A 22,820-nucleotide genomic window follows, 5' to 3' on the forward strand; every position below is an offset into this window, starting at 1 on the left:
GCAGAGCATTTGCAGTGTTTTCACTTTTTGGGTCTTGGGGGTGCCTACATGCGTAAAAGCACATAAAGAAATTGCAGTTGCTCTTAAATGTATTTTCTACCAGCAGTTGTGCTGAAAATCCAGTTCCATCTGTAATGGTAGAAAATTAGTTTTACTTCTGTCCTTTTTTTCATTCACTGCTGTCACTGTAAAAAGTAAGGTTTGGCGCGTCTCTTGTTACACAGCTTTGGATTCAATGAGCTGTCATTGATATTGATATTTAAATACAAAATGTGTTTAATACATTTACACTACTCTTCTTAAATGTACTTATTGAGTAGCATATAAAGACTTTTACATTATTCTTCAGTCAGAATACATACTTTCACAGATCATGGATTCATTTACCAGCCACCCTTAGGGATATTGAATTTAAAGTTTTCTCTAACCTGGCTTGACAGAAATGTTATTCTTTTTCTGAAAAACCCATTATTGCGGTGATCTTTGTTTTACATCTTTTTAAGGGTGTTCCGAAATGTGTGTGCTGTAATCTTCAGATAGTCTGTTTTCCATGTTTACCCAGAGTGAAACCTGAGTAGTGCTTAACCGGAAGGTAATTACATAAATTACATATAAATTGATTTTTTTAGGAAACTTTATTGCCAAGTGTACTTTCCTGAGTTATTTGTACACATTCTGTCACCATGGGAAAACAAAAAACCCATACCTGCCCTTTTAAAATCAGTGCCTACTGTGTACTAATCATGTACATTTCTCAAAGTGACATTCTATAAAAAGTGTAAAAACTTGGAGGAAAATTGGCATGTGTTCTGTTACCATGTGGAATCTTTTTTTCAAATACCCCCAGCTAACCCTTTTTTAAATAAAGGAATTGTTTGGCTTTCTGAAGTTTTTTTATGTGGTTTATCTAGGCTGATCTATGCCTTTAAAACTTTTTAAAGTATGGCTGTCTCTGGGAACAGAAAAACAACTCCAGTATGTGGCCTTTGTGGTGAACCATGTATCTGCAGAGTATATTTTTTTTAAATTCAGCTTGTTAACCAACTTGGAACATTGCAGAGGTGGTATAGTATGAGGGATCGTTGCAATAATGTTCTAAGATTTGCTTTGGCTGAAAAAGCCTACAATTTATCACAACACATTTGGTTGATAAACTGAATAATCTGATTAAGCCATGAACTGTAAACATGAAAACCATGGTGTGAAACAGGTTTCACTCTGAGTGGTTCCTTGTTCTCTGGGTGTGTGCTGTGCAGAAGAGTCACACTTTATTGATTAGAGTTGAGAAAGCCCCAGGGTGCTCTTATGTGGGCTTTATATGTGACTTAGTTTTACTCACTTTATTAAATTAGGTGATTTACCATATGCAGCAACATAATGCTTTTGCTGGTGCAATGCAACAGACAGCTCCTGGTTCAGTGGGATATTAGTTGAATCAAGTACTTATGTCTGTTTTGTTAAAGGGCATTGAAATATATTGGAAAGCAGAGCCAAGATTAAATTCCACCTTTACCCAGAAAACCCGAATTTGATGTTTTGTCTGACTTCTGTTTTTCCACACATGCTTTTTTTAAGCTCTGTGCTGTAGAGAATCCCATCCAAACCTTGGCAGCTGTGCAGTGAGTCTGGTCTTTTGTGCTGTTTTGAATCATCCTCTTGTTTTTGTCCAGTTGCATTTCCAAGTCTGTATTTTGGCTGCCACTTTTGCCCTTTCTTTTGTTTCATAAGTTAACATTTCTGGTCTCCATCCCTTCCATCTCTATGTTGGAGGTGGTTTGAGCATGGTGGTTTTCATAACTGCATTTTAAGAAGGCCATCGATTTAACACTTGAATTTGATTCTTGTGTTCTGCAAAAATTAGGAGAATACAATTATTTTGCTAGGAGTTCTGGTTAGTCTCCTACCTTAAGGATTACATTAAAGCACCAATGACTCAATGTGGTCCTTTGAGTATTTTTGCAACTGTTTTATACAAACTCTGGAAAGAAAGGACAAGAATATATTTTTAAGTGTTGGAAATCACAGAAAATATTAACAATTACAATGGTTAAACTAGGTTTAATAATATTACATTTATTTTAAAAAAATAAACCAGCATAAAAAAGTAAATTGCTGAATGTGTTTCTCAGTCAAAATAACTAGTGTAAAAATATACTTGTTTGTGGCTATTGGACAGTCAAACATCCTGAGTATTTTAAACCCCAGACTATACGTTTAGGGCAGTTACTTTGCAAGTTAGGTTACTATAGGCCCAAAATGAGCAATCATTGAATTTGTTGCTTCAGTGGCAATTTCAAAAAGTCCCCCATGACTGGTGGTCCCTCAAGGGATCTCTCTCACTATGCTCTGGGTAGACCCAAGCCGATTTTCATTAAATCTGACATATTGCAACTTCAGTAGTAAATCAGGGGGGTTTTCCAACCTTGACAGCAATTCTTAGGAAATGTGTGAATGTGCAGGTAGTGTAAGAAATCCTAGTGATTATGTTCAAAGAGGTGATCAGTAAAAAAAAATCTAATGGTTTTGCGGAAAGCCACTAAATCACTTTAATATTATAGTATTTAATAGTACAATTTAACTTGCAGTGGTATGGATACTTTTTGAAACATGGGACTTTTTTAGTTTCGGGGGGGTTATATTGTTATATCTTTTGTTATATTGGGGGGGGGGGTTCAGGGTTTATTTGACAGTGTTGAACCAAGATGCCTCATCTTTTTTTTTTTTTACACTGATTCCTTTTTAAGATCTTGAGACTAATTATTCTTGAATGAATGGTTTCTTCAAGAACTGGCTTAATAAATTCTGCTTGTCTGGCTTTAATACAAAGCTGTACATTTCCATGCACACAAAACATGACACGACCTATTCCTTTACTTGTTAATTACCGTAGCAGTAATTAACAGTAATGGTGTTGGTTACAATTACAATATTTGTGCACAGGAAGAATGAGACGGGGATATTTTCTGATTTAATCTATGGATTCAAATTGAGATTTACTGTATTACTGTATAACGGTCCAGATACTTGTTCATAAACTGGCGTTTTGCATCTTCATTGAATTGAGTCCTGTATGAATTCTTTAACCCTTAGCGAATCATTTACCTTCTAATTTTTTTTCCACTTTAAATAGATCTGTTTTATATTCTAGATTTATTAATATTTTACAAATCGGAATATGCAGTGGTGTTAACTTGAAATAAAAAAAATAAATGTTATTGACTAATTATCTGACAGTGTCTTGCATGAAAAAGAAAGTGGAGAGCTGAATCCTTAGTTTGACTGCCTGCATGAGAAGATGTATGTTAGACAAACGTATTGAAAAGCTAAGTTACATTTTGATTGAAAATGATTGAAAATTCAGTTCTAGAAACATCCAGTTATTGTTCTAAGTAAGATGAAGCAAGTGGGTTTCATGTGTCATTAAAGTGAATTGTGTTTTTTGTTCCTTCCAGTGCTGGGCCTAAAGGAGATAACATCTACGAATGGAGGTCGACAATCCTGGGTCCACCTGGCTCAGTCTACGAGGGAGGAGTATTTTTCCTAGACATCGCATTTACACCGGACTACCCTTTCAAACCTCCCAAGGTAAAAAATCTAGTTTTACAGACCTTGCGCAAATAACTTTGTATTGTGTTGCTGGGTATAGCAAGGACTGTAAATGATTAGTTTTGATTCTGTAGTTAAAGTAATAAAGGTTACAAAGATTGCCAGTTGGGGAGTCAGTACCTAATTGTTTGAAGTAAATCCATCTGCATCAACATGGCTGGCTGTTTATTCCATGCTGCCAAAACACTGTGGTTTTTGCCAGAGTGGTATTCTAGTCACTTTTTTCGAGTTTTAAGTCCCGACAGCCAAGTCTCGGGTAAAAAAGATTTATAAGTCTTCGGTCACGAGACAACTCTGGTTATTTGCAAATTTGAAATTCTGCATTTTTTTATACAGTGCCCTTCATATCGCAGTATTCCAGCAACATTAATTAAAAACAAAATGGAAAAGCCATGGAAGATGATGTGATTGGTAAAATTTAAAATTCTATGATTTGCCTGAAGTTTGAGCATTTCTAGTGTCACATGGTGGCAATTGTGTGGGTCTCGTAAAACTAGCAAAAATAGGAAATATTTAATGAACTTCCACTAGAACATATTAAAAAAATAGAAGTAAATCATTAATACAAATGTTTAATTTTTTCACAACATGAAATTCTGTTTGTTAACAGGAAAAGAATTTAAAATCCTTTTGCCCAACAATAAGAGTGAGAGGAAGGTGTTATTGATTGTCCATCCCAGAAAATTCTACTTTTTGGAATTTAACCAGAAAAGTTGCACATAGACTGGGATTTGTTGTCCAGGGGCCACTCATTTCAGTCAATCTCATTAGTCAACTGTGAGTGGAATTAGGCAAATGACTTTACCAAGTCTTGCTGTAGGTTGAGGACACTGTAACAGTGAAACCTACCATTGCAGCAAAAATGGCAAAGGCAGTATTTGTCCTCCCTGTGAAAACTGAGCTCAGCTGCTGGTGCTGTGGACTTTTCTGTTATTCTTTTTCACACTGTTTCAAAGCTCTGTTGACATCAGCTCCTTTCATTAAGACCTGATTATTCACAATTGTTGGTGGTGGGTGGCATTTAAAAAATCAAACATTATAACAAACATTTTAATATTTGAAATTTTTATGACATGCAAACAAATGTGTGTGCTTTTTTCATGGTCCACCAAATGCTTTGCCTTTTTTCATGGTGGCTTAGTACTGCTGTATAACCACAAGAGGGCTCTGTTGTATTCCTTTGTTAAATTTTAAACAGGGCTTTGTATTTGACTGAAAAGCTTAGTTTGCTTTTGGTAAACCCAAATCATACCAAGTCCAGTCACAGTGTTATTGAATTCAATATTGAATTGGAACACTACAAAAGGTGTTGCTGCATGCGTTTGTGAAATCTTTTAAATTAGCAGGTTTGGGGAAAAAAAGTTGAATTTCCTCATGGGCCCAATAAAATGTTTTCCTTTAGGTGACCTTCCGGACAAGAATCTACCACTGTAACATAAACAGCCAGGGGGTGATCTGCCTGGATATTCTAAAGGATAACTGGAGCCCAGCACTCACCATCTCCAAGGTTCTGCTGTCCATCTGCTCTCTCCTTACAGACTGTAATCCTGGTAAGGATAAAATCTTATATATATATATCACATATACAGCTTTTTTGTGTTATTGTTAATGATAGCTGAAGCCTGCAAGACAGGGTACACCCTGGATGAGACGCAGGTCCATCGGAGGGTACATACAGATGCAGAAACAAAATCATTCACACCAGCGGCAGATTGATTTTTGGACTGTCAGAGGAAACTGGAGCACCCAGAGGAAATGGGGAGAACATACAAACTCCAGCAGATAGCACCCCAAGTCTGGAATTGAACCCAAGGCCTGAGGGCTGGGTTCTATTTTTCAGAATAGTTTTATAATTAATAATAAACTTTATTATATATAGCCCCTTTAAAGGTGGCTTCTCAAAGTGCTTTATGGAATGAGAACAACAATAAATAAAAATACACAAGATAAAACACAATTACAATATAGAGAGGAGACCGTTGATGGTGGTACTAGGAAAAGCAGAGGGGTGAAGAATGAAACCAGTTAAGTAAAGGCTTTTCCGAAGAAGAGGGTTTTGAGTCTGGATTTGAAGGAGTCTAGAGAAGGTGACTCTCTGATATCCTTGGGGAGAGAGTTCCAGAGCTTGGGGGCATAACAGGAGAAGGCCCTGTCACCCATACAATGTAGACGGGCTTGGGGGACAGTAAGGAGAGCAGAATTATAGAGCGAAGGTTGCAAGATGGGGAGTAAGGCGATAATAGTTCTGACAGGTACTCAGGTGCCAAGCAATGCAGGGCCTTATAGGTTAGTTTTGCTATGTTTTCCGCACACAGAGACTTAAAAAATCATACAGACATCAACCATTACACTAAGCTTGAAAATTCTTTATCACTTATATCAGTTTCATGCATATCAAGATTTCATATCCAAGATGTAAAATAAATGCTTTATTAGTTAATACAGAATGTCATTTGATTCAGTAATGGAGACAGCAGGACATGTATAAGCATGCACAGAGCGGTGTTACTACTTCTTAGCCTATATGTTGTAACTTTAATCAGATGGAGTTGACTGACAGAGTAGGTTCTCCATTCTTGTGATTTCCTTGCTTGGATTCCCGCCAAAGTCTTTCAGTGTTGAATCTGGATGAAAGGAGATTGTTTCTCTCTGTAGTAGGTACTTCGTTTTGCATTAGTGATAGGAAACTGAAAATGGAGAAGCCTGACTGTGAAATAAAACCTTTTGTTTGGTACTTCCATTTTTCTAGTCCAGTTTTAAGAATTATCAAGATTTTTTTAGGTTGTATTTATTTTCAGAATGTACAATTTCAAACCAGACACAGCAAAAATAAATTTAAAACATGATTTAACATTTTGTGTTCATTTTAAATGATGAGCTCAGCCATGTAAATATTTCTAGGAAATATATTTGTATTTTTGTCTTTACAACATCGTTTTGACAAAAATCTTGGATTTAAACCAATGATGGAACTGTGGAGAGATACAATGGCAACTTAGCTGCAAATAGCTGTTGTCGTTGTCAGGTGAATGCAAAAACAATTGATTATCACATTCTTTTAGAAAATCTGATAAGCTGTGTGTATTGACTCAAGCTGATAAAAAGCCTGGCAAACCGCTGCAAAAGAACAGATTAATGTGAACTTGACCATTCTAAGAGAACATGGCCTTATACTTCCAGGTAACCCCAGTGGGCACTCCGTTTGTGTAAATAAAGCACTTTATGTAAGTCTTTTATTAAACATTTGTCATCTGTTCTAGTTTTTTAACATTAACTAACTGCTGTTTTTTTTTATTACAGCTGATCCTCTTGTTGGAAGCATTGCAACTCAGTATATGACCAACAGAGCAGAGCATGACAGAATAGCCAGACAGTGGACCAAGAGATATGCCACATAATTCAGAGCTGTTTGTCCCTGTATAACATGTCTGTGATGGAAAGAGCTGCTTAAGAATAGATCTGGGGGAAGTGGGGAGGGGTGTTTCGGGGGTTGGGATGGGTATTTCTAATGCAGATTTTATTCAGTCTTTTATTTCCTTTTTATTTTTTTTATTTGTTTTTTTTTGGCTGTTGTAAGTTATCTTGGTACAGTTAGAAATATTAAATGGCAATAAGCATCTTTAAGTGGTTAGTTTTGTTTTCAATATTAGCTGTTAATTTGTGCGATAACATAATTTTACATTTTGACTGCTTGTAAGAGGTACAATAGCATGTTTTTTTCCCCTCAGCAGAATTTCAGTTTTCAATGTGAACATTCAATAAAGTCTCTTGATGATGAATTTATTAGTTTCAAATCATTTACAATTATGTTGATCTCCACCTTTACATGTTCATATACAGTCATAATATCTAATTGGAAAATATCAGTTTGTGATTTTTCAATTTTTTTAGCCTGTTGATTACATACTGCAGCTGTTTTCCCAAATATGTGCAAAGGGTTTGTTCAGTTTTAATCCAGCATGTAAGAAGTTAGGTAGGAAGCCTGATTGGAGGTTTAAAAAGCTGCTTCTTTGTAAGAAGTGGCATAGTAGAATAGCTTTTCTTAAGAAACCGCAGCTGAGTCAATTTAGTCATGTATATTCATCAGAGAAAGATTTCTAGATGTACCCAAGATTTAAAATGTTTATTTATAAATTTAATATTTAGGGCTACTTGTGCCAAAAAATAAAACCCGTGCAATCATGTCAGTGAAATGCCTAAATGTAGTTATTTCTGTTACTCTTATTTTCGATTAGCTTTATTTTTTCACAATTTGTACATCCATCTAAAATAATGTGAAGAATTAAAGTACACAACTATTACTGATTAAATACAGAAGAAGATGGTTTCTCTGAAGTCTCACATTTTATGTGATTAAGAAAATAGACCTGCATTTTAGTCTCATTTCCAATTGTAAGTAGTGCTGTTTGATTTTTTACATCTAAATACTCATTTCAGCAGTCACATTTAAAAATTTGAGAACTGAAAATTAAAATGGATTTTTTATAGTTATGATACCTTGATTTCTTTTGTTTCAGATTTGCACCAAAAATACTAAAAAAGATTAATATTGAGGTGCATACTGTACTGTCTCTCCAAACCAGCCAAACAAAATAATAAGGTGCATCTTGTAGGCAGAGTGGTGGTACTGTGGCTAAGGAGTTGCGCCTGTGGCAGGAAGGTTGCCAGTTCAAATCCCGCGGCCGGCAGAGGAATCCTACTCTGTTGGGCCCCTGAGAAACATCTCCATATAAATGGCTGACCCTGCGCTCTGACCCCAAGCCTCTCTCTCCCTGTCTGTGTGCCTGTGTGTCTCATGGAGAGCAAGCTGGGGTATGCGAGAAGACAAATTCCTAATGCAAGAAATTGTATATGGCTAATAAAGTGATCTTATCTTAACTCCTAAGACCGAACCGTTGAATGCAAGATGAATATAGGTATTGTATTCATTTGTAAAATAAAGTCTTAGGTTTATCAATCACATTTCCAGAGTAGAAAACCATGCTCTTCAGTTTGGTCACCTGCTGATCTTCATAGAACTTGGAATTAGATGCAGACATAGATGCAACTTGTTTAACTGCATACTTGCCCAATCCACAAAAATTAAATTGGCATTTAGCATGTATGGTTATAACAGGACCTACCCTGAGCAGTTTCCCAACAATGTTGCATCAGAATGTTAGAGATGTATTGTAAGAACCTGTTCCCACATTACCATGTAATTATCTCCTACAAGCTGTCTATGACACATTTGTATTTATTATTTTGGTTTTCTAAATCCAGTCTCTTTTATGAAGAATAGTGTTACAATCCCAGTTTTAATCTGAACTATTGAAAATGTAAATCATGGAACACAAACATTTTAAAATGCAAATATTACAACCAGTGCAATTATCATTGTAAGATGATAATTTCCATTTTCATAGTGCAACACTATGACAGAATAATTCTAGATTTTTTTTATATCATGACTAAATGGGGAATAAATTATTATATAATTATGCATGAAATTAAATCACATCCCTCAACAATAAAATATTAAACTTAAGACTATTAGATTCTGTAAAAGAACTAGCAGAAGTTTTGATTAATAAAAGATGTCTGACCTTATATGTCTTCAAGGTCATATGCATTTCAGTTTTAATTACTTTTACATCAATAGAAGTATCAAATTATCTAAAAATAATTAGCATAATATAAACTAGGATAAACTCTTATATAATTGCTAAACCTAATACAGATCACACTTAACATTTCTTGACATGATTTACTGCTGAACTCAGTAATTGTGGCTAAAAAAAATAGAAGCTTGAAGTAGATATTTATACTGCTGAGACAGTGAACTCTAAATATAATTGTGGGAATTCCATTTTCTTACCACAATACCCTTGTTTAATCAAAATGTGTATTTTCGTCACCATAAGGGTTTCTATTACTAATTCAATATTCTTTGAGATGCAATGGTGTACAAAGAAGACAATATGAATCAGTGAATGTGAAATAATGTTTGAACTCTAGTTTACTTAGCTCAATTAAGGAGGTAACTAGAATCAGGAGATTAAATAGATCAGCAAGTAATAACTAGTATGTCAGGTGAGTAGCTGCGTCAGCATGCGGAGTCTGCAAAGGAACAAGTAATAGGTTTATTCCATGCTGAAAAAAAGAAGAAAGAGAACACAACGTTTCGGCCATGGAGCCTTCTTCAGGGTATTGTGGTAAGAAACTGGAATTCCCACACCTGAAGAAGGCTTCACGGCCGAAACGTTGTGTTCTCTTTCTTCTTTTTAGCATGGAATAAACCTATTACTTGTTTCAATAATTAGTATGTGCAGCCCTGTCCTTTATAATGATCAGAAGCTTTTAAGTTTGGTCTTTATTATATAGGTTAGCGGAAATGTCATGCCATGACCAAAAGTTTTAAAAAGACATTGGAAAAAGAGTAGATGATGCTCATCAATCTGGACAGGGTTACAAAAACCATTACTAAACATTTGAGACTCCATTCATACATCCATTGGCAGGACTGATCTCCTTACCAGGACCTCTCCAAAAGCAGCCAAGAAAATCATCTAGGATGTCAATTAAACCAGAGTAACATAAAAAAAATGACAGGATGTATGTTTTTCTGATAGATGGACAGTTACAGTCCCTGCTACCCTGTATTGGATAAAGCAGAAGATGGATGCCTAGACAGCTACGAATAAACCATTGCTCTCTAAAAAGCAACAAACATTGCTGTCTCACATTCATGGATGATCCATGAGCTGTTCAGTTCCAACAGGAAACAAAACTCAAACCCTGTCTTCCAACAGAAGGACCTCACATTGACTGTTAAGCATGGTGGTGGGAATATCAAGGTGGGCTGCTTTGCTGCCTCGGGACCCAGAGGCATCACACACAGAACTGTGAATGCAGTGTAGTTTAGGTGGTCACCAACATACATCGGGTTTAGGGACCAAAAAGTCACAGCGTATTGCAAAATTCTGTGTAAAGGAGTTTTTCCCCGTTAGAACAATGTAAATATTAAGAGTCTGGGATATCAGATCAAAGGGTCCTATTCTCAGTCCAGGTTATGTCCTAAATAATGCAACTTAGAGAAAAAAGACTTAGAAAGGGAATTAATATCCATAAGGAATAATGTAATTGGTTTGACACGCATTCAAATCATGCGGTTCACACACAGGTACATTCATTCAACGTACCTATAACCCAATAACCCCAAAACACAATAATCAGAAATAAGACAGCATCACCAACTCCTTTCATATTGAAGTCTTGTCAAAACCAAAAGTGATTCACTTCTTCAGGATACTTCGTTCCACACACTGCGCATGCATTAAAAGTAAGAGATCAAACTTTGATCAATCATTGCTTGGATCAACAATGCAGTGCAGGGTATGAACTCAACTTTAATGTTGGGGCATAAAGGTTCATAATTTAAGTCATGGGCAACAGCATTGTCTACAAGAAGAATTGGCAATGTTAGATTTTGTTCTTTAGACTATTTTTTTCATTTCCAGACCAAAACAATCCATGAACAGACTATTGTATGTTGCTGGCTTTTGGTATTTTGAAAAATTATGTAAGTGTGGGGAATTGCTATATCAAGATAACTGCAAAACATACATACAGTATATAGTATACTGTACTGGATAGTGTATATACAGTATAGTGGGGAGAGTTATAATGGAAACCCCCTATAACTGCTGGTTCTGGAGGAGAATGTCAGGCCATCCATTTGTCAGCTAAAGGTAGTTCAGGAAGTAAGACGATGATCCTAAACATACATGCAAATAAACAACAGAATGACTGAAAAAGAAGAAATTTCTCAAGTCAAAGTCTGAAACAAAACCCCTTTGAACTGTTCATGAAAAGAAACCATCAAATATCACTGACCTGAATTAGTTTTGTTAAGAGTGGGCTTATATTCATTAAAGCCAATGTGAGAGAAAGAGTTTGATGAAATCTCTTGTTGAAATCACTGCTGCTCACAAACTGGCCAACAGTCAGTGAATCTAAGGGTTCTTGTATTTATTCACACAAGGATATTTACTGTTAGATCATTTTAATTAAACAATCCACATCTATATTGCATCTTTGTGTTATAAATTTAATAGGGTTATCTTCATCTTATTCAGACACTCGTGAAGATCTAAATTTGGTCTAAAACATACAAGATTACAGACGGACCTAGGGGGTTTACAAACTTATTTCAGCACTCTATTACGTCAGACCTTTTTCGCAAACTACTCTGAAAACTCTAGGCTTTGAAAAGTAGCCCTCCTTACTCTCAAAAAGCAGTTGCTTGCTACTAACGATAAGAAGTTCCCACATTCACTCCCACAAACCCATCTGGGACTGATCAATCTTATTTACACAAAGTCCAATTCTCCATGGCTTGCACACCTTGTGTGTGTCACTAGGTGCTTGAACCTGATCACTCTGTCCTCTTCATATGTCAGAGACAGGGGTGCCCTTACTCTTCCTGCCAGGCAAGGGGAAGGCGGACTTGCTCTGGGGCTGAGTGAGCCGACTGGTGAGCACGGTGAAGGGCTCGATCAGAGCGGCTCGCTCCCTGACGCTCACCTCCCACAGCTTCACCCTCTCCCCCCGGGCCCACTGCTGAGCCACCTCTGGGTCCACCTGCCTGTTGTCCTGCAGGTCCAGCTTGTTTCCCAGGACAATCACTGTGACCTGTACATACAGAAAGACCACTCAAACAATCCATCCCAGGTTACTGAAACAAAAATGAAACCCACTCGTATTTAATTCTTTTTATGAAACGTTTCCGTCTTTTCACTTAACTATTTAAAGTATTTTTTTTTTACTAAACATCACACCAAGCTGGGATAAAACTGTGTGCTTAGAGAAGGGACTATTAGAACTTGAAGATGCTATACAGTAGAGTCGCGATTATCCGACCTAAAGAGGGCTGATAGTATGTTGGATTATTGAAAATGTCGGATAATGCAGAAACTGAGTAGACAAATCATAGATTAAATGAAGCGCATTATAAGTATGAAATCTGGTTTATTAATCTACTGTAATACTAAAATAGAGTACAGAACTATTTTTAGTTATTATTTAAAAAAAATGAGTGATTGCAATCTGTTTCCCAGATGTGCTTCTCTTCCTTGTGGCAAGGTCTCGCCAGTGTCTTAGTAATGTAGCGCTCTCAGGTTCACGTGGGTATGCGCCCTCGCCACTGCTGCCTCAGGTCGGCCCCCCACCACTGGGGACTCGATACCCGGGCCTCCGGCGTCACTCAACAGAGACCCAGCCAGTTGAGCTAAAGGGACATCTCCCTGGGCCCGATGGCTGCAGTCCCTGCTATTCACAGGGAAGGGCGGTGACATCACCACGCTGGTAAGCCTAATTTCTCAGACTCCTAATTTCTCGGTTATTAAGTCTCGGTAACAAAATACATTCACTGACATTTCTAAATTTCTAATTAAGCATGAAATGGTGAACTTTGTGAAAGTATTGTAAGTCGCCACATTGTTCCCATGAATTGTGATGTGATGCGGCCCTTCCTGCTCACTAGTCACCGTAATGACTAATGTAATGCGACGTACGAGCTACAATACAGGTTGTGCAGCAGACATTTCACCAAAGAAATGTTTCAACATTTGAAACAAGTAGTTTTTGTCAGCAAAGCCATCTCAAAATCGAAAGCAATTTTTCTACTGGATTAGAAGAGATGTATTCACAAGTCTGCTTATTTACAATATAATAGGGCTGCAACACATCACAGGACAGTTTGTTGCCTCATTCTGGATCGCAGAACATGGCGCTGTGCATACTTGGAAATTTTGTCAATTTTGTGATGTAGATTGGAGGTTACTGTGTACGTACCTTTTACTTTTATTGCAGTTTGAAATGCACTTTTTAATGCCGATTCTTTCTAAGCCTGAAATATGAAAATAGAGTCGCAGTTCCCCTTTAATCTATGTTAGTTTTTTAATTCCTTATGGGTAGTGGATGAATGGAGAAAAATGTAGAAAACAGAGAAATGGAACCAATCAAGCTTGGTGGGCTGATTAGTTTCTACTTATTCATGACCTTTTGAGGCTCTGATTTATGTTTATAACAATATATGCTTCTATGTTTTTATGAGGTGCGTATACAGAACATATATTACTGTACCTCCTTTTTATCCCTGGACTTGTCAATTTCTTTTTTTAATATGTCGATTTTCTTAAAAGACTCCAGGCTGTCGACACTGTAGACCAGCACAAATCCATCGGCAAAGGAGAAATAGTGTTTTGGAAGATCAAGGCCATCCTGAAGCCCCTTGGTGTCATAGAGACGCAACTGCTCCTTCACTCCCCTGTCTGTTTCCACAGATGCTACATAGATGTCCTCCAGGGTTCCACTGGATTCTGACCCTTCAGAGGAAAAGAAAGACAGATTCTAGCAAGCAAAAGATATTTCTTATCGGTCATAATGATTATATAGCTAGTTTGATATACTGTAGTTATCAGATTTATAAAGTGTTCTCTGAGTTTTAAGGTTTTTGCTGTTGATTTATGTTTATCAATGCTTTATATTAATGCTGTTATGCAGCACTTTTAAAGACATCCATTTCATCTAATTCCATATTTTATAAATCACCCAAGTACAGAGTTTTGTGCCTTCTCTTTGGTCACTATCCTCGGGTAGTTTTAGTATTAAAATGTTTCCTATGAGGAGACTAAGTTGTTACACAGTGATGTTCATGAACATCAGAATTGGCAACTTCCAATTTCCACCACTGTAATAAAATGAAGAGTAGTAAATATTGTTTATTAAACAATATTGGACCACGAGCTCTCTTCAAACTTCACTCACTCATCGTCACAAGCAATTCGCATTAACAGCGAAGTTACTACTTTCTAGCCTGATCTCATCTATCAAATATCAGAAGGTGATCAAGGCTGGGTGTAGTCAGTTCAGGGATGGGAATCCTCTATGGAAAACCAGTTTGCTACTGCATGTGGTGTTGGTGGACCTGTAGGTGGCACCCTTTTGGAATAGAATCTCCAGGGCAGTGCCCATTATGATGACTGGGGACACTGTGTTATAGGTGATGCCATCCTACAGATAAAACATTAAACTTCAACATTAAAGATTCTATGGCACAGTCTGAAGGAGTAATGGCGATAATCCAGGTGTCCTGAATAATTTCCTCCCTGGCTAACACAATGCAACAGGTAAAGCAATGTCTCATTCCTGCTGCAGAATGGGGCTGCTGGTGCAGAATGGTTAAAGGTCATCACCCAGGTGGGTGGGTGGATGATGAGGCTCCATTCTACACGAAAGAGCTCTGGGAGGAAAAGTGCTACACAAATTCAAACAATTATAACTTAAATTAAAATTTCCAGTAAATCAGATCATTTAAAGCACACCATCTCAGGTTTTGGAAATAATTATTTATAGCGTGCTTGTCTGCATGCGTGTCCCATTAGTTGGTAGCCATTTTGTGTCCTGTTGTCCCTGTGATGAGGACGGCTCAGAAGCTCTTGTTTTCCTGCTCCTCCTTCTCCTTCATATGGTCTCCATCATATGGTAGTGATGGTGTGTCTTTTAAAGCCAGTTTTATAATTCCTTTGAACAAATAAATGGGTTCTGGTTTGTGAGGCAGCAGATCATCTTTTTATGATTATTCTGTTTTCTTCTCTACCTTATCTTTTATTTCTGAAGGGCATAGTGATGTCTGCATGCATTCCTGGTTTCAGATAAATGGACATTCCTTACTGAGGCCTGCACAAAAAGTACAGGCTACAGTACTGTATACTTTAGCACACTGAGTGCTATGCTGGTGAACAATTTGTTGCAGTAAACAAAAGAACATTATGTTTTTTGCTACTTCTCAATCTAAACGTATTTGTCCAAATGTATGGTGATGTCCCCATGATGCTCTAGAGATCATGGTGTTCCATGTTAACAATTTCCAGGTTGGAGATAGGGGTTTCCTTTTCCCTAGTTACTTAGGCAAACCACAGCCACAAGGACACATTCAAGAAGCACAACAGGTCTGGGGCACTTCAAAGCAAAACCACCATTTTGCTGGAATAACTCAAGAGTTCATCAATAGTGGATAAACACTGTTTTATGTGCAGTGTAGTAGATGTATATGGTATTTTTTTCCTTCTCATCATATGCCTATGTCTCTTATTTTTTAAGGGGTTTGTGATGTGTTAATTGTATAGTGTGCTGTGTGTTGAGTTTCCCACCTTGGTCAATAAAAGGATTCATGCACTGAGTATCATACATTGCATTGTGAAAAAAGGTAAAATCATTTCTATATACAGTATATATAGATACAATAGCAACTAGAAGTAAAACCTGGGGTTTCTTGTTACTATACTTTCCCATGTATTGTGTTCAGACACTATCAGATATCTCCCACGGTTTATTTCTTCTGCTCTGCCCAGCTGGGTAGATTTAAGTTCGCACACCTGAAACAAACTCCTTCGTTAGCGCAGTGTTCATACCAATTCGGTGTTTAAAGTACTGATTAAAATGTTAAAATCATATCTACGATACAAAATTGAATCAATTTTGTATTGTAGATATGATTTTAACATTTTAATCAGTACTTTAAACACCGAATTGGTATGAACGCTGCGCTAACGAAGGAGTTTGCTTCTTGATTGTAAACTTGGCTGGATCCGAAACCATGAATCCGAAACCATGAAAACCTCTGCTATAAACTATACTGCTGTCTTGGAAAATGGGAAACGATTAACACCTGTGTCAATACTGAGGTGCGCAGTCTTGGCTTTTAATTATCCTGTTACATGCATTCGTTTTGATTGAGCTGGCAAGCTACTTATCACACCTAAAAAAAAGAAAAAACTTACCCACAATATGATTTCCATACAGCAGTTGCTCCAGAATGGCCGTCTTCCCCACAGCTGCCAACCCGCAGACCACAACTTTACATCCTTTACCCATTTGGTTTTAAAAACCTGGAGAGTTCGTGGAAATAAAATGAAGCGAGGGAAAACTAAACCGCCTCAATCAAAATAACTACGAGAAGCAGTTCGGAATGCAGTGCCACAGGAGCGGTCTATGTCATTAGGGATTTTTCTAAAAATATAGGCTACTACAGTATATAGACATGCGTGTAGCTCCGCTTTAAAGTTTCAGACTAAATTCAACGCTCCTGCACAATTTAGCAAAGAAACAAACTGAACCGACATCACATCCAGTTATTTCTTGTAGTCCAACAATAATACATTCAATGATAAACCGGTCACCTCTGCAGCGAAGGCGACAACTTGACAGGAAGCTCTAGACAGTAGAGAGCTGCGCAGGTCCGCTCGTACACTTAAACACAGGTGAATAATCAGGGGAATAATCAAGTTAATTATTGTTCTCGGAGTTTCTCATCTTTATCATTTATTGTTTTAGCTAAAGGTAATGAATGGCGCTGGTTACATTACCTGTAAAGCGCTTTGAGTTTAGTGTCCAGAAAAGCGCTATATAAGTGTAAGCAATTATTATTATTATTATTATTATTATTATTATTATTATTATTATTATTATTATTATTTTTAGATATATATAAATATTAACAGAAGCGAAGTATGGATATTCACCCTGGTGGTATTGGTTGGCGGATTCAAAAAAGCATAAGAAAGCTTTGCCGTCCTTGAAAGAGGTCTCAGTTTACGCTTTGCATAAGTACAATTGATGTCTGTAGGAAAATACTACATGTTTTTGATCATGAATATATCGGTACCGATTTCTACACCGGTAACTGAGAACTTGAAAGCTTTCATGGGAAAGAATAAGGGTTCTAAAATAACTCAAATGATTAAATTGATAATGATGTCAGCCGCATCTTCTTCAACAAAAATGTATATTTAAAAGGAATAATTAACATTAATCCAGAAGATTGGAGGACATAAATTGAAATAAGAAGTTTTGAAACAGAAAGTACTTGACATGCCTCTTGACAAAGAGTTGTGCGGGGTTGGGTCAAACAATTTAATTGTTGTGTAAGAAGAGAACCGATACTTAAAACACCTATGCGATGCTGGATCAGCAAGTGTTTGCAAACAGAAAAGACACATAATTCTTATGTTTCTCATGCTCGCTCCTAACTCTTCAGTACAGACTTCCAGAGTTCGCTGCGGGAATAATGGAAATGAATGAGGACCAACATACCATACTAAATAATTGTAAAGAAACATATATATATATATAATCCTAAATTGCGTTCTATTTCCTGTAGGGAGTGCTTGCAATATTCTGAAACAATATTTTGTTGCTTATAGCTCAAACATCATCCTAATTCCAAGGTACTGTTCACTACATTTCCCAAGCACCCTTGCGTTGTCACATCAACTTCCGCCGGTAGATTTTCATAAAGCATGATGGGATAGCTCCCTCTTCCTTTCCGGCTGGTACGCCATCATGTAAGGAGATTGTGTTTGGTTATTCTGTATGTGCAATCCACATAGAATCCGTAATAAAATCTTATCATCGGGTCGAAATAAGTTGAAGTTAAAGTGTAGAGTTTATAAATGTTTTGGTACTACCGTTATTGAAGTGTAACAGTGGATAAAGAGAGAGTTATTTGCGATTGAAGTTTGGGAAAAGGTGCAGGGTACGTGTAGACAGCCATTGAGTGAAATGGTGCTCTACAACGTGACTTTTCGTTCGGATACATAGTATTTATTCACCGGCTTTACAGCCACATGAGATCGGGTGAATATAACGAATATGTAATCATTTGAGAAGGCCAACGTTGTTAAAATGTAGTTGTAAAGTGTATGTGCGGTTGGTCGCATTGGCTTGCGGGTACCATGACTCTTTCAAAGTGTGTTAAGGAAAATAAAGAGAATGAAACCGTATTAAAGGGTTTATAGTTACTCCTGGTTTCGATCTAAAGCGTGAGACCTTTTCTTCTTTCCTGGTGGTTTTCAACCCGGGAAGCAGCCTCAGAAAATGTCGGATGAGTGTAGAAACTCGGGACAGGCTTGACACAGACTTGACTGCTCTTCTTGTCCGCTTAGACCAAAATGGGAGCGTACAAGTACATGCAGGAGCTATGGAGGAAGAAGCAGTCCGACGTGATGCGCTTCTTGCTGCGCGTCCGCTGCTGGCAGTACCGCCAGCTGTCTGCCCTCCACCGCGCTCCCCGACCCACCAGGCCCGACAAGGCCCGCAGGCTCGGGTACAAGGCGAAGCAAGGTACGTTCGCGATCGCGATCGCTCGCAGAGCCGGTGGCAGTGTGTAGAAATCCTTTGCCCGATCTGTGTGGTCCCGCACCAGTAGGTATGAAATTGGTGCGGTGGCTCACAGCGTTTGTGAATGATGCAGGTAGCGGCACAGGTTTTGTACTGCTAAACAGGTAGCTGGCAGACGGCTTTCGTACTTTGTGAACCAAATCTGCATTTAAACAAAATGAAGTCTTCTCCTGATTTCCTTATCCTATTTTGTCGAAAAATGTCAACATGTGTATAATTGATGGGAGTTTTACCCCCTTTGAAATGTAGCATCTTCTTGTGCACTCTTCTGGATTTTTACAGCAATAATTTGCACGAATGGGTTTATGGAAAAGATTTCACATGCTTTGGAATTCCGTCTGCCAAGTTAAAGCAAAGATCAAGTAGATGCATTTTATCCTGTACCTGTATGAAGAGAAGAGTTTGGTATTTTCTGTTTTGCTATTGATTTGATTCCAAGTGACATATCCTCATTTTCTGAACACCTTCCTAAAGCCATGTGAGTAAAATGTCTTGCAAAATGTATAACACTGTCCCACCAAGGATATGCATCTACAACCTTCAAGTTTTGAGTCCAGAGCCCTGTCACACCACACTTGTACATAATGAGTAGTAGTAAGTACAGCACATCACAGGGCAGGAAATGGGACTCAATAGTCAAAATGTGGGATTGGACCAGATCATGGGATCAGCAGTTATAAGATCACTTTATTAGCCATATACAATTTCTTGCATTAGGAATTTGTCTCTTTTGCTTGCTCTCCATGAGAGACAGAGAGAAGCTTGGGGTCAGAGCGCAGGGTCAGCCATTGTACAGCGCCCCTGGAGCAGTTGGGGTTATGGGCCTTGCCTAGTTTTTAGGAGGCTTCAGAAAGTAGAAGGGGGGGGGGTGCATTTTAATTTTTTTTCTGGGAATAGTTTCTGGTTTAAGGTGGGGTGCAGAAGAGGAGGGTTTGATGCATGTAAGAGCATCTCAGAATCAACCAGGAGATGGGAGGAGAAGAGCAGTGAAGACGGTAGTAGACCTTAGAGGAGTCATGCGCCCAAGGTAGTAGCAAAGCGGGGTGCTCCTGTGTGATCTCGGGATTCTTTTTCTTGCAGGTTACGTCATCTACCGGGTGCGAGTGCGCCGCGGTGGTCGCAAGAAGCCTGTGCCCAAGGGAGCCACCTACGGCAAACCCGTGCATCACGGTGTTAACCAGATCAAGTTTGCCCGCAGCTTGCAGTCTGTGGCTGAGGTTCGTATACATTCCCAGCCCTCTTCTATCTCGGCAAGATATTGCCAAAACCGGTGATTGCTAGGTTTGAGCTTAATTCCTGAAGTGCTGCAGCTGATTTGCGTCAGTCTATTTATATTTAGGTTGTAAAACTGAGCTACCCAACCTACACTACTCCTGGATTTCTGAACACTGTTGTCAGGCCCACTCCTTCCTTGACTAGATGTTTAAAGTTGCCAACAATCAAGTTTGAAATATATGATGGATGAAAAAACACTCATTACATCAGTCACAGCTTACATCCAAACAGTTACATTAAGGGAATTCTCCATTTTGATGAAAGCATGCTATAATGTACACCTGTTATGATGTAATGAGCAAAGAATGAAATATGAAATTACTTATAGATGTGAATATTTGTATTAAAGGAGATGGCAAAAGAAAATATTCAGGTGTTGGATGTTGGAACATTCTGTATAGGCTTTTGAAACCCCAATACCTGTTCTCCTAGTTGTAGCAGTAATATTTCAAGATGTCGGTCTCATTCTGTTGACATTTGTTTCTGAGTTTGGCTGCACCTTCATGCACAAGGCATATTGCTGTGAAAATATTTCAGATGGAGGTATACAGTAGCTCACTCCTTTCCAGCTCCATAGTGATTTCACTGAAAAAAAATTAAATCAGTGTTTAGGTTGCACTTTAACGATAGATTGGATAAGCTGTTTTATGTAGCCATGAGGGGTTGACATTGTATATATACAGTATTAATCTTTCTTTTGTTATTCTGATAAACATGTAATGTTCAGTTTGAAGAATGTTTCCAGTGAAATTGAGGACAGTATAACCCAAGTGTAATGTGTAAACTAGTGAAATTCAGGCATTTCATTCTGAAGAGTGATTCATTCCATTTTCCAATATGCGGTTTCGGGTTTATGCAGGAAATGCAAGAACTCAGTTGCGTTAGGTAATGGGCTATAGTAAATGAAAAATGCACATTAAAAAATCAGTTTTAACCCAGCAGCCATATCACCCTGCAACTCACAACTGGCAACCCACTGAAGCTAAGCAGGTGTGAGCCTGGTCAGTACCTGGATGGGAGACCTCCTGGGAAAAACTAAGGTTGCTGCTGGAAGAGGTGTTAGTGGGGCCAGCAGGGGGCGCTCACCCTGCAGTCCATGTGGGTCCTAATGCCCCAGTATAGTGATGGGGACACTATACTGTAAACAGGCGCCGTCCTTCGGATGAGACGTAAAACCGAGGTCCTGACTCTCTGTGGTCATTAAAAATCCCAGGGCGCTTCTCGAAAAGAGTAGGGGTGTAACCCCGGTGTCCTGGCCAAATTTCCAATTGGCCCTTACCAATCATGGCCTCCTAATAATCCCCTTCTATGAATTGGCTACATTACTCTGCTCTCCTCCCCACTGATAGCTGATGTGTGGTGAGCGTTCTGGCACTATGGCTGCCGTCGCATCATCCAGGTGGATGCTGCACATTGGTGGTGGTGGAGGGGAGTCCCCATTACCTGTAAAGCGCTTTGAGTGGAGTGTCCAGAAAAGCGCTATATAAGTGTAAGCAATTATTATTATTATTATAACCCTTTGGTGGCTGTTTTGGAATTTATCATGGTTTCATTTTGAAAATTCAGTAGTCTTCATTGTCTGTTAAGATCTTGTCATTGCTTCAAGAACATCAAATTTCTGTGAGCAACAGTGTAGTTGTGTACCAACAGAACTGAAGTTCATTGCATAGTGGAGATCATAGTGTCCAGTGTAGCACATAGTGATAGTGTTAAGTAGCTCAATGTGCATCTCCGTTTTCCTTCACCTGGCTATAGTTAGTGCTTTTGTCTGTTTAACAACAGTTAACCAGTGCAAGCAAAAACTTACATTTCGCAGTACTTCTTTTATAGAACTGTATCCTAATGTGTACCCTTTGTTCCACTTCAGCGAACCCCTTGGTAACTGTAATCCAAAATGGTTTAGCTGAAAAGGCACAATTGCCACCGTGCTTAATGTAGGCCGACTTTTTAAACTAAAGGCATTGTTATTGTACCAGTCACTTTAACATTCATTGACAGAACTGATGATTTAATGAAATTGTGCAGGCAGGCAAATAATACCTATCAAGGATCTGAAGAAGACTGTGATAAGTGGAAGCATTTTAAGAGCATTCATGTGGATTGATATTCTTTTTGTCGCGGCTTTGCTGCGCCGTGGCCTAATGGGTTTTCCTGTCGAACAGGAGCGTGCTGGCCGCCACTGCGGGGGCTTGAGGGTCCTGAACTCCTACTGGGTGGGTGAGGACTCCACGTACAAGTTCTTCGAGGTGATCCTCATCGACCCCTTCCACAAGGCCGTCAGACGCAACCCCGACACCCAATGGATCACGAAGCCCGTCCACAAGCACAGAGAGATGCGTGGGCTGACGTCGGCCGGCAAGAAGAGCCGCGGCCTGGGCAAGGGTCACAAGTTCCACCTCACCATCGGAGGGTCCCGCCGCGCTGCCTGGAGGCGCCGCAACACGCTGCAGCTGCACCGCTACCGCTAACCTCGTGGTGCTTGTGTATTTCAGGAAATAAAGTTTTTCAGTGGTACCTTCCTGCCTCTGGTTGTTGTTTTTTTTTTTTTTTTTATCGCTGCGCCATATTTTGAGGTTTTGGAGTCTCGCGTATTGGTAGCTGTATGTTTCCACCTAGAAAAACGCGTGCAAAAAAAGCTGAACATGGTGGGGGGGGGCGAGTGTAGTGTGAGGGGTAAAGTCAGCTCTTCAGGCTAGTTCTAGTTCTCTGTGCGATAC

At 38.6% G+C, this 22,820-nt stretch overlaps 3 protein-coding genes across 3 annotated transcripts in view; 2 read left to right on the forward strand and 1 right to left on the reverse strand.

Moving 5' to 3' along the window:
• LOC148651416 (ubiquitin-conjugating enzyme E2 E1-like) overlaps positions 1 to 7,385 on the forward strand; it is a 28,085-nt gene extending 20,700 nt beyond the window's left edge. Inside the window, exons 4-6 of the mRNA XM_088601657.1 lie at positions 3,453 to 3,585; positions 5,009 to 5,156; positions 6,907 to 7,385. Coding sequence (XP_088457783.1) covers positions 3,453 to 3,585; positions 5,009 to 5,156; positions 6,907 to 7,004 — 379 coding nt within the window. The 3' untranslated portion in view covers positions 7,005 to 7,385. The remainder of the gene's footprint in view (positions 1 to 3,452; positions 3,586 to 5,008; positions 5,157 to 6,906) is intronic.
• A 1,443-nt stretch (positions 7,386 to 8,828) lies between these two features.
• On the reverse strand, positions 8,829 to 16,876 carry nkiras1 (NFKB inhibitor interacting Ras-like 1). Its single transcript, XM_088601658.1, has 3 exons — positions 16,431 to 16,876; positions 13,732 to 13,973; positions 8,829 to 12,279 (listed from the first exon to the last, which is right to left on the reverse strand). The coding sequence occupies exons 1-3, from the start codon at positions 16,522 to 16,524 to the stop codon at positions 12,037 to 12,039; spliced, it is 579 nt and encodes a 192-aa protein (XP_088457784.1). The 5' UTR covers positions 16,525 to 16,876; the 3' UTR covers positions 8,829 to 12,036.
• Positions 16,877 to 17,867: 991 nt separating this feature from the next.
• Positions 17,868 to 22,617, forward strand: rpl15 (ribosomal protein L15). The gene is made up of 4 exons (XM_088601659.1): positions 17,868 to 17,993; positions 18,594 to 18,771; positions 19,909 to 20,045; positions 22,266 to 22,617. The coding sequence occupies exons 2-4, from the start codon at positions 18,600 to 18,602 to the stop codon at positions 22,569 to 22,571; spliced, it is 615 nt and encodes a 204-aa protein (XP_088457785.1). The 5' UTR covers positions 17,868 to 17,993; positions 18,594 to 18,599; the 3' UTR covers positions 22,572 to 22,617.
• Positions 22,618 to 22,820: the final 203 nt, after the last annotated feature.

The sequence above is a fragment of the Lepisosteus platostomus genome, chromosome 12 (genome assembly GCF_059453375.1).
Source record: "Lepisosteus platostomus isolate fLepPlt1 chromosome 12, fLepPlt1.hap1, whole genome shotgun sequence".
Taxonomy (NCBI): domain Eukaryota; kingdom Metazoa; phylum Chordata; class Actinopteri; order Semionotiformes; family Lepisosteidae; genus Lepisosteus; species Lepisosteus platostomus.

Coding starts and splice junctions, on each gene's coding strand:
- rpl15 (XM_088601659.1), top strand. CDS start 18,600: ATGGGAGCGTACAAGTACATGCAGGAGCTATGGAGGAAGAAGCAGTCC. Junction 18,772..19,908: donor CGGGTACAAGGCGAAGCAAG/GTACGTTCGCGA, acceptor TTTTTCTTGCAG/GTTACGTCATCTACCGGGTG. Junction 20,046..22,265: donor GCTTGCAGTCTGTGGCTGAG/GTTCGTATACAT, acceptor CCTGTCGAACAG/GAGCGTGCTGGCCGCCACTG.
- nkiras1 (XM_088601658.1), bottom strand. CDS start 16,524: ATGGGTAAAGGATGTAAAGTTGTGGTCTGCGGGTTGGCAGCTGTGGGG. Junction 13,974..16,430: donor GTATGGAAATCATATTGTGG/GTAAGTTTTTTC, acceptor TTTCCTCTGAAG/GGTCAGAATCCAGTGGAACC. Junction 12,280..13,731: donor AGTCCAGGGATAAAAAGGAG/GTACAGTAATAT, acceptor CTGTATGTACAG/GTCACAGTGATTGTCCTGGG.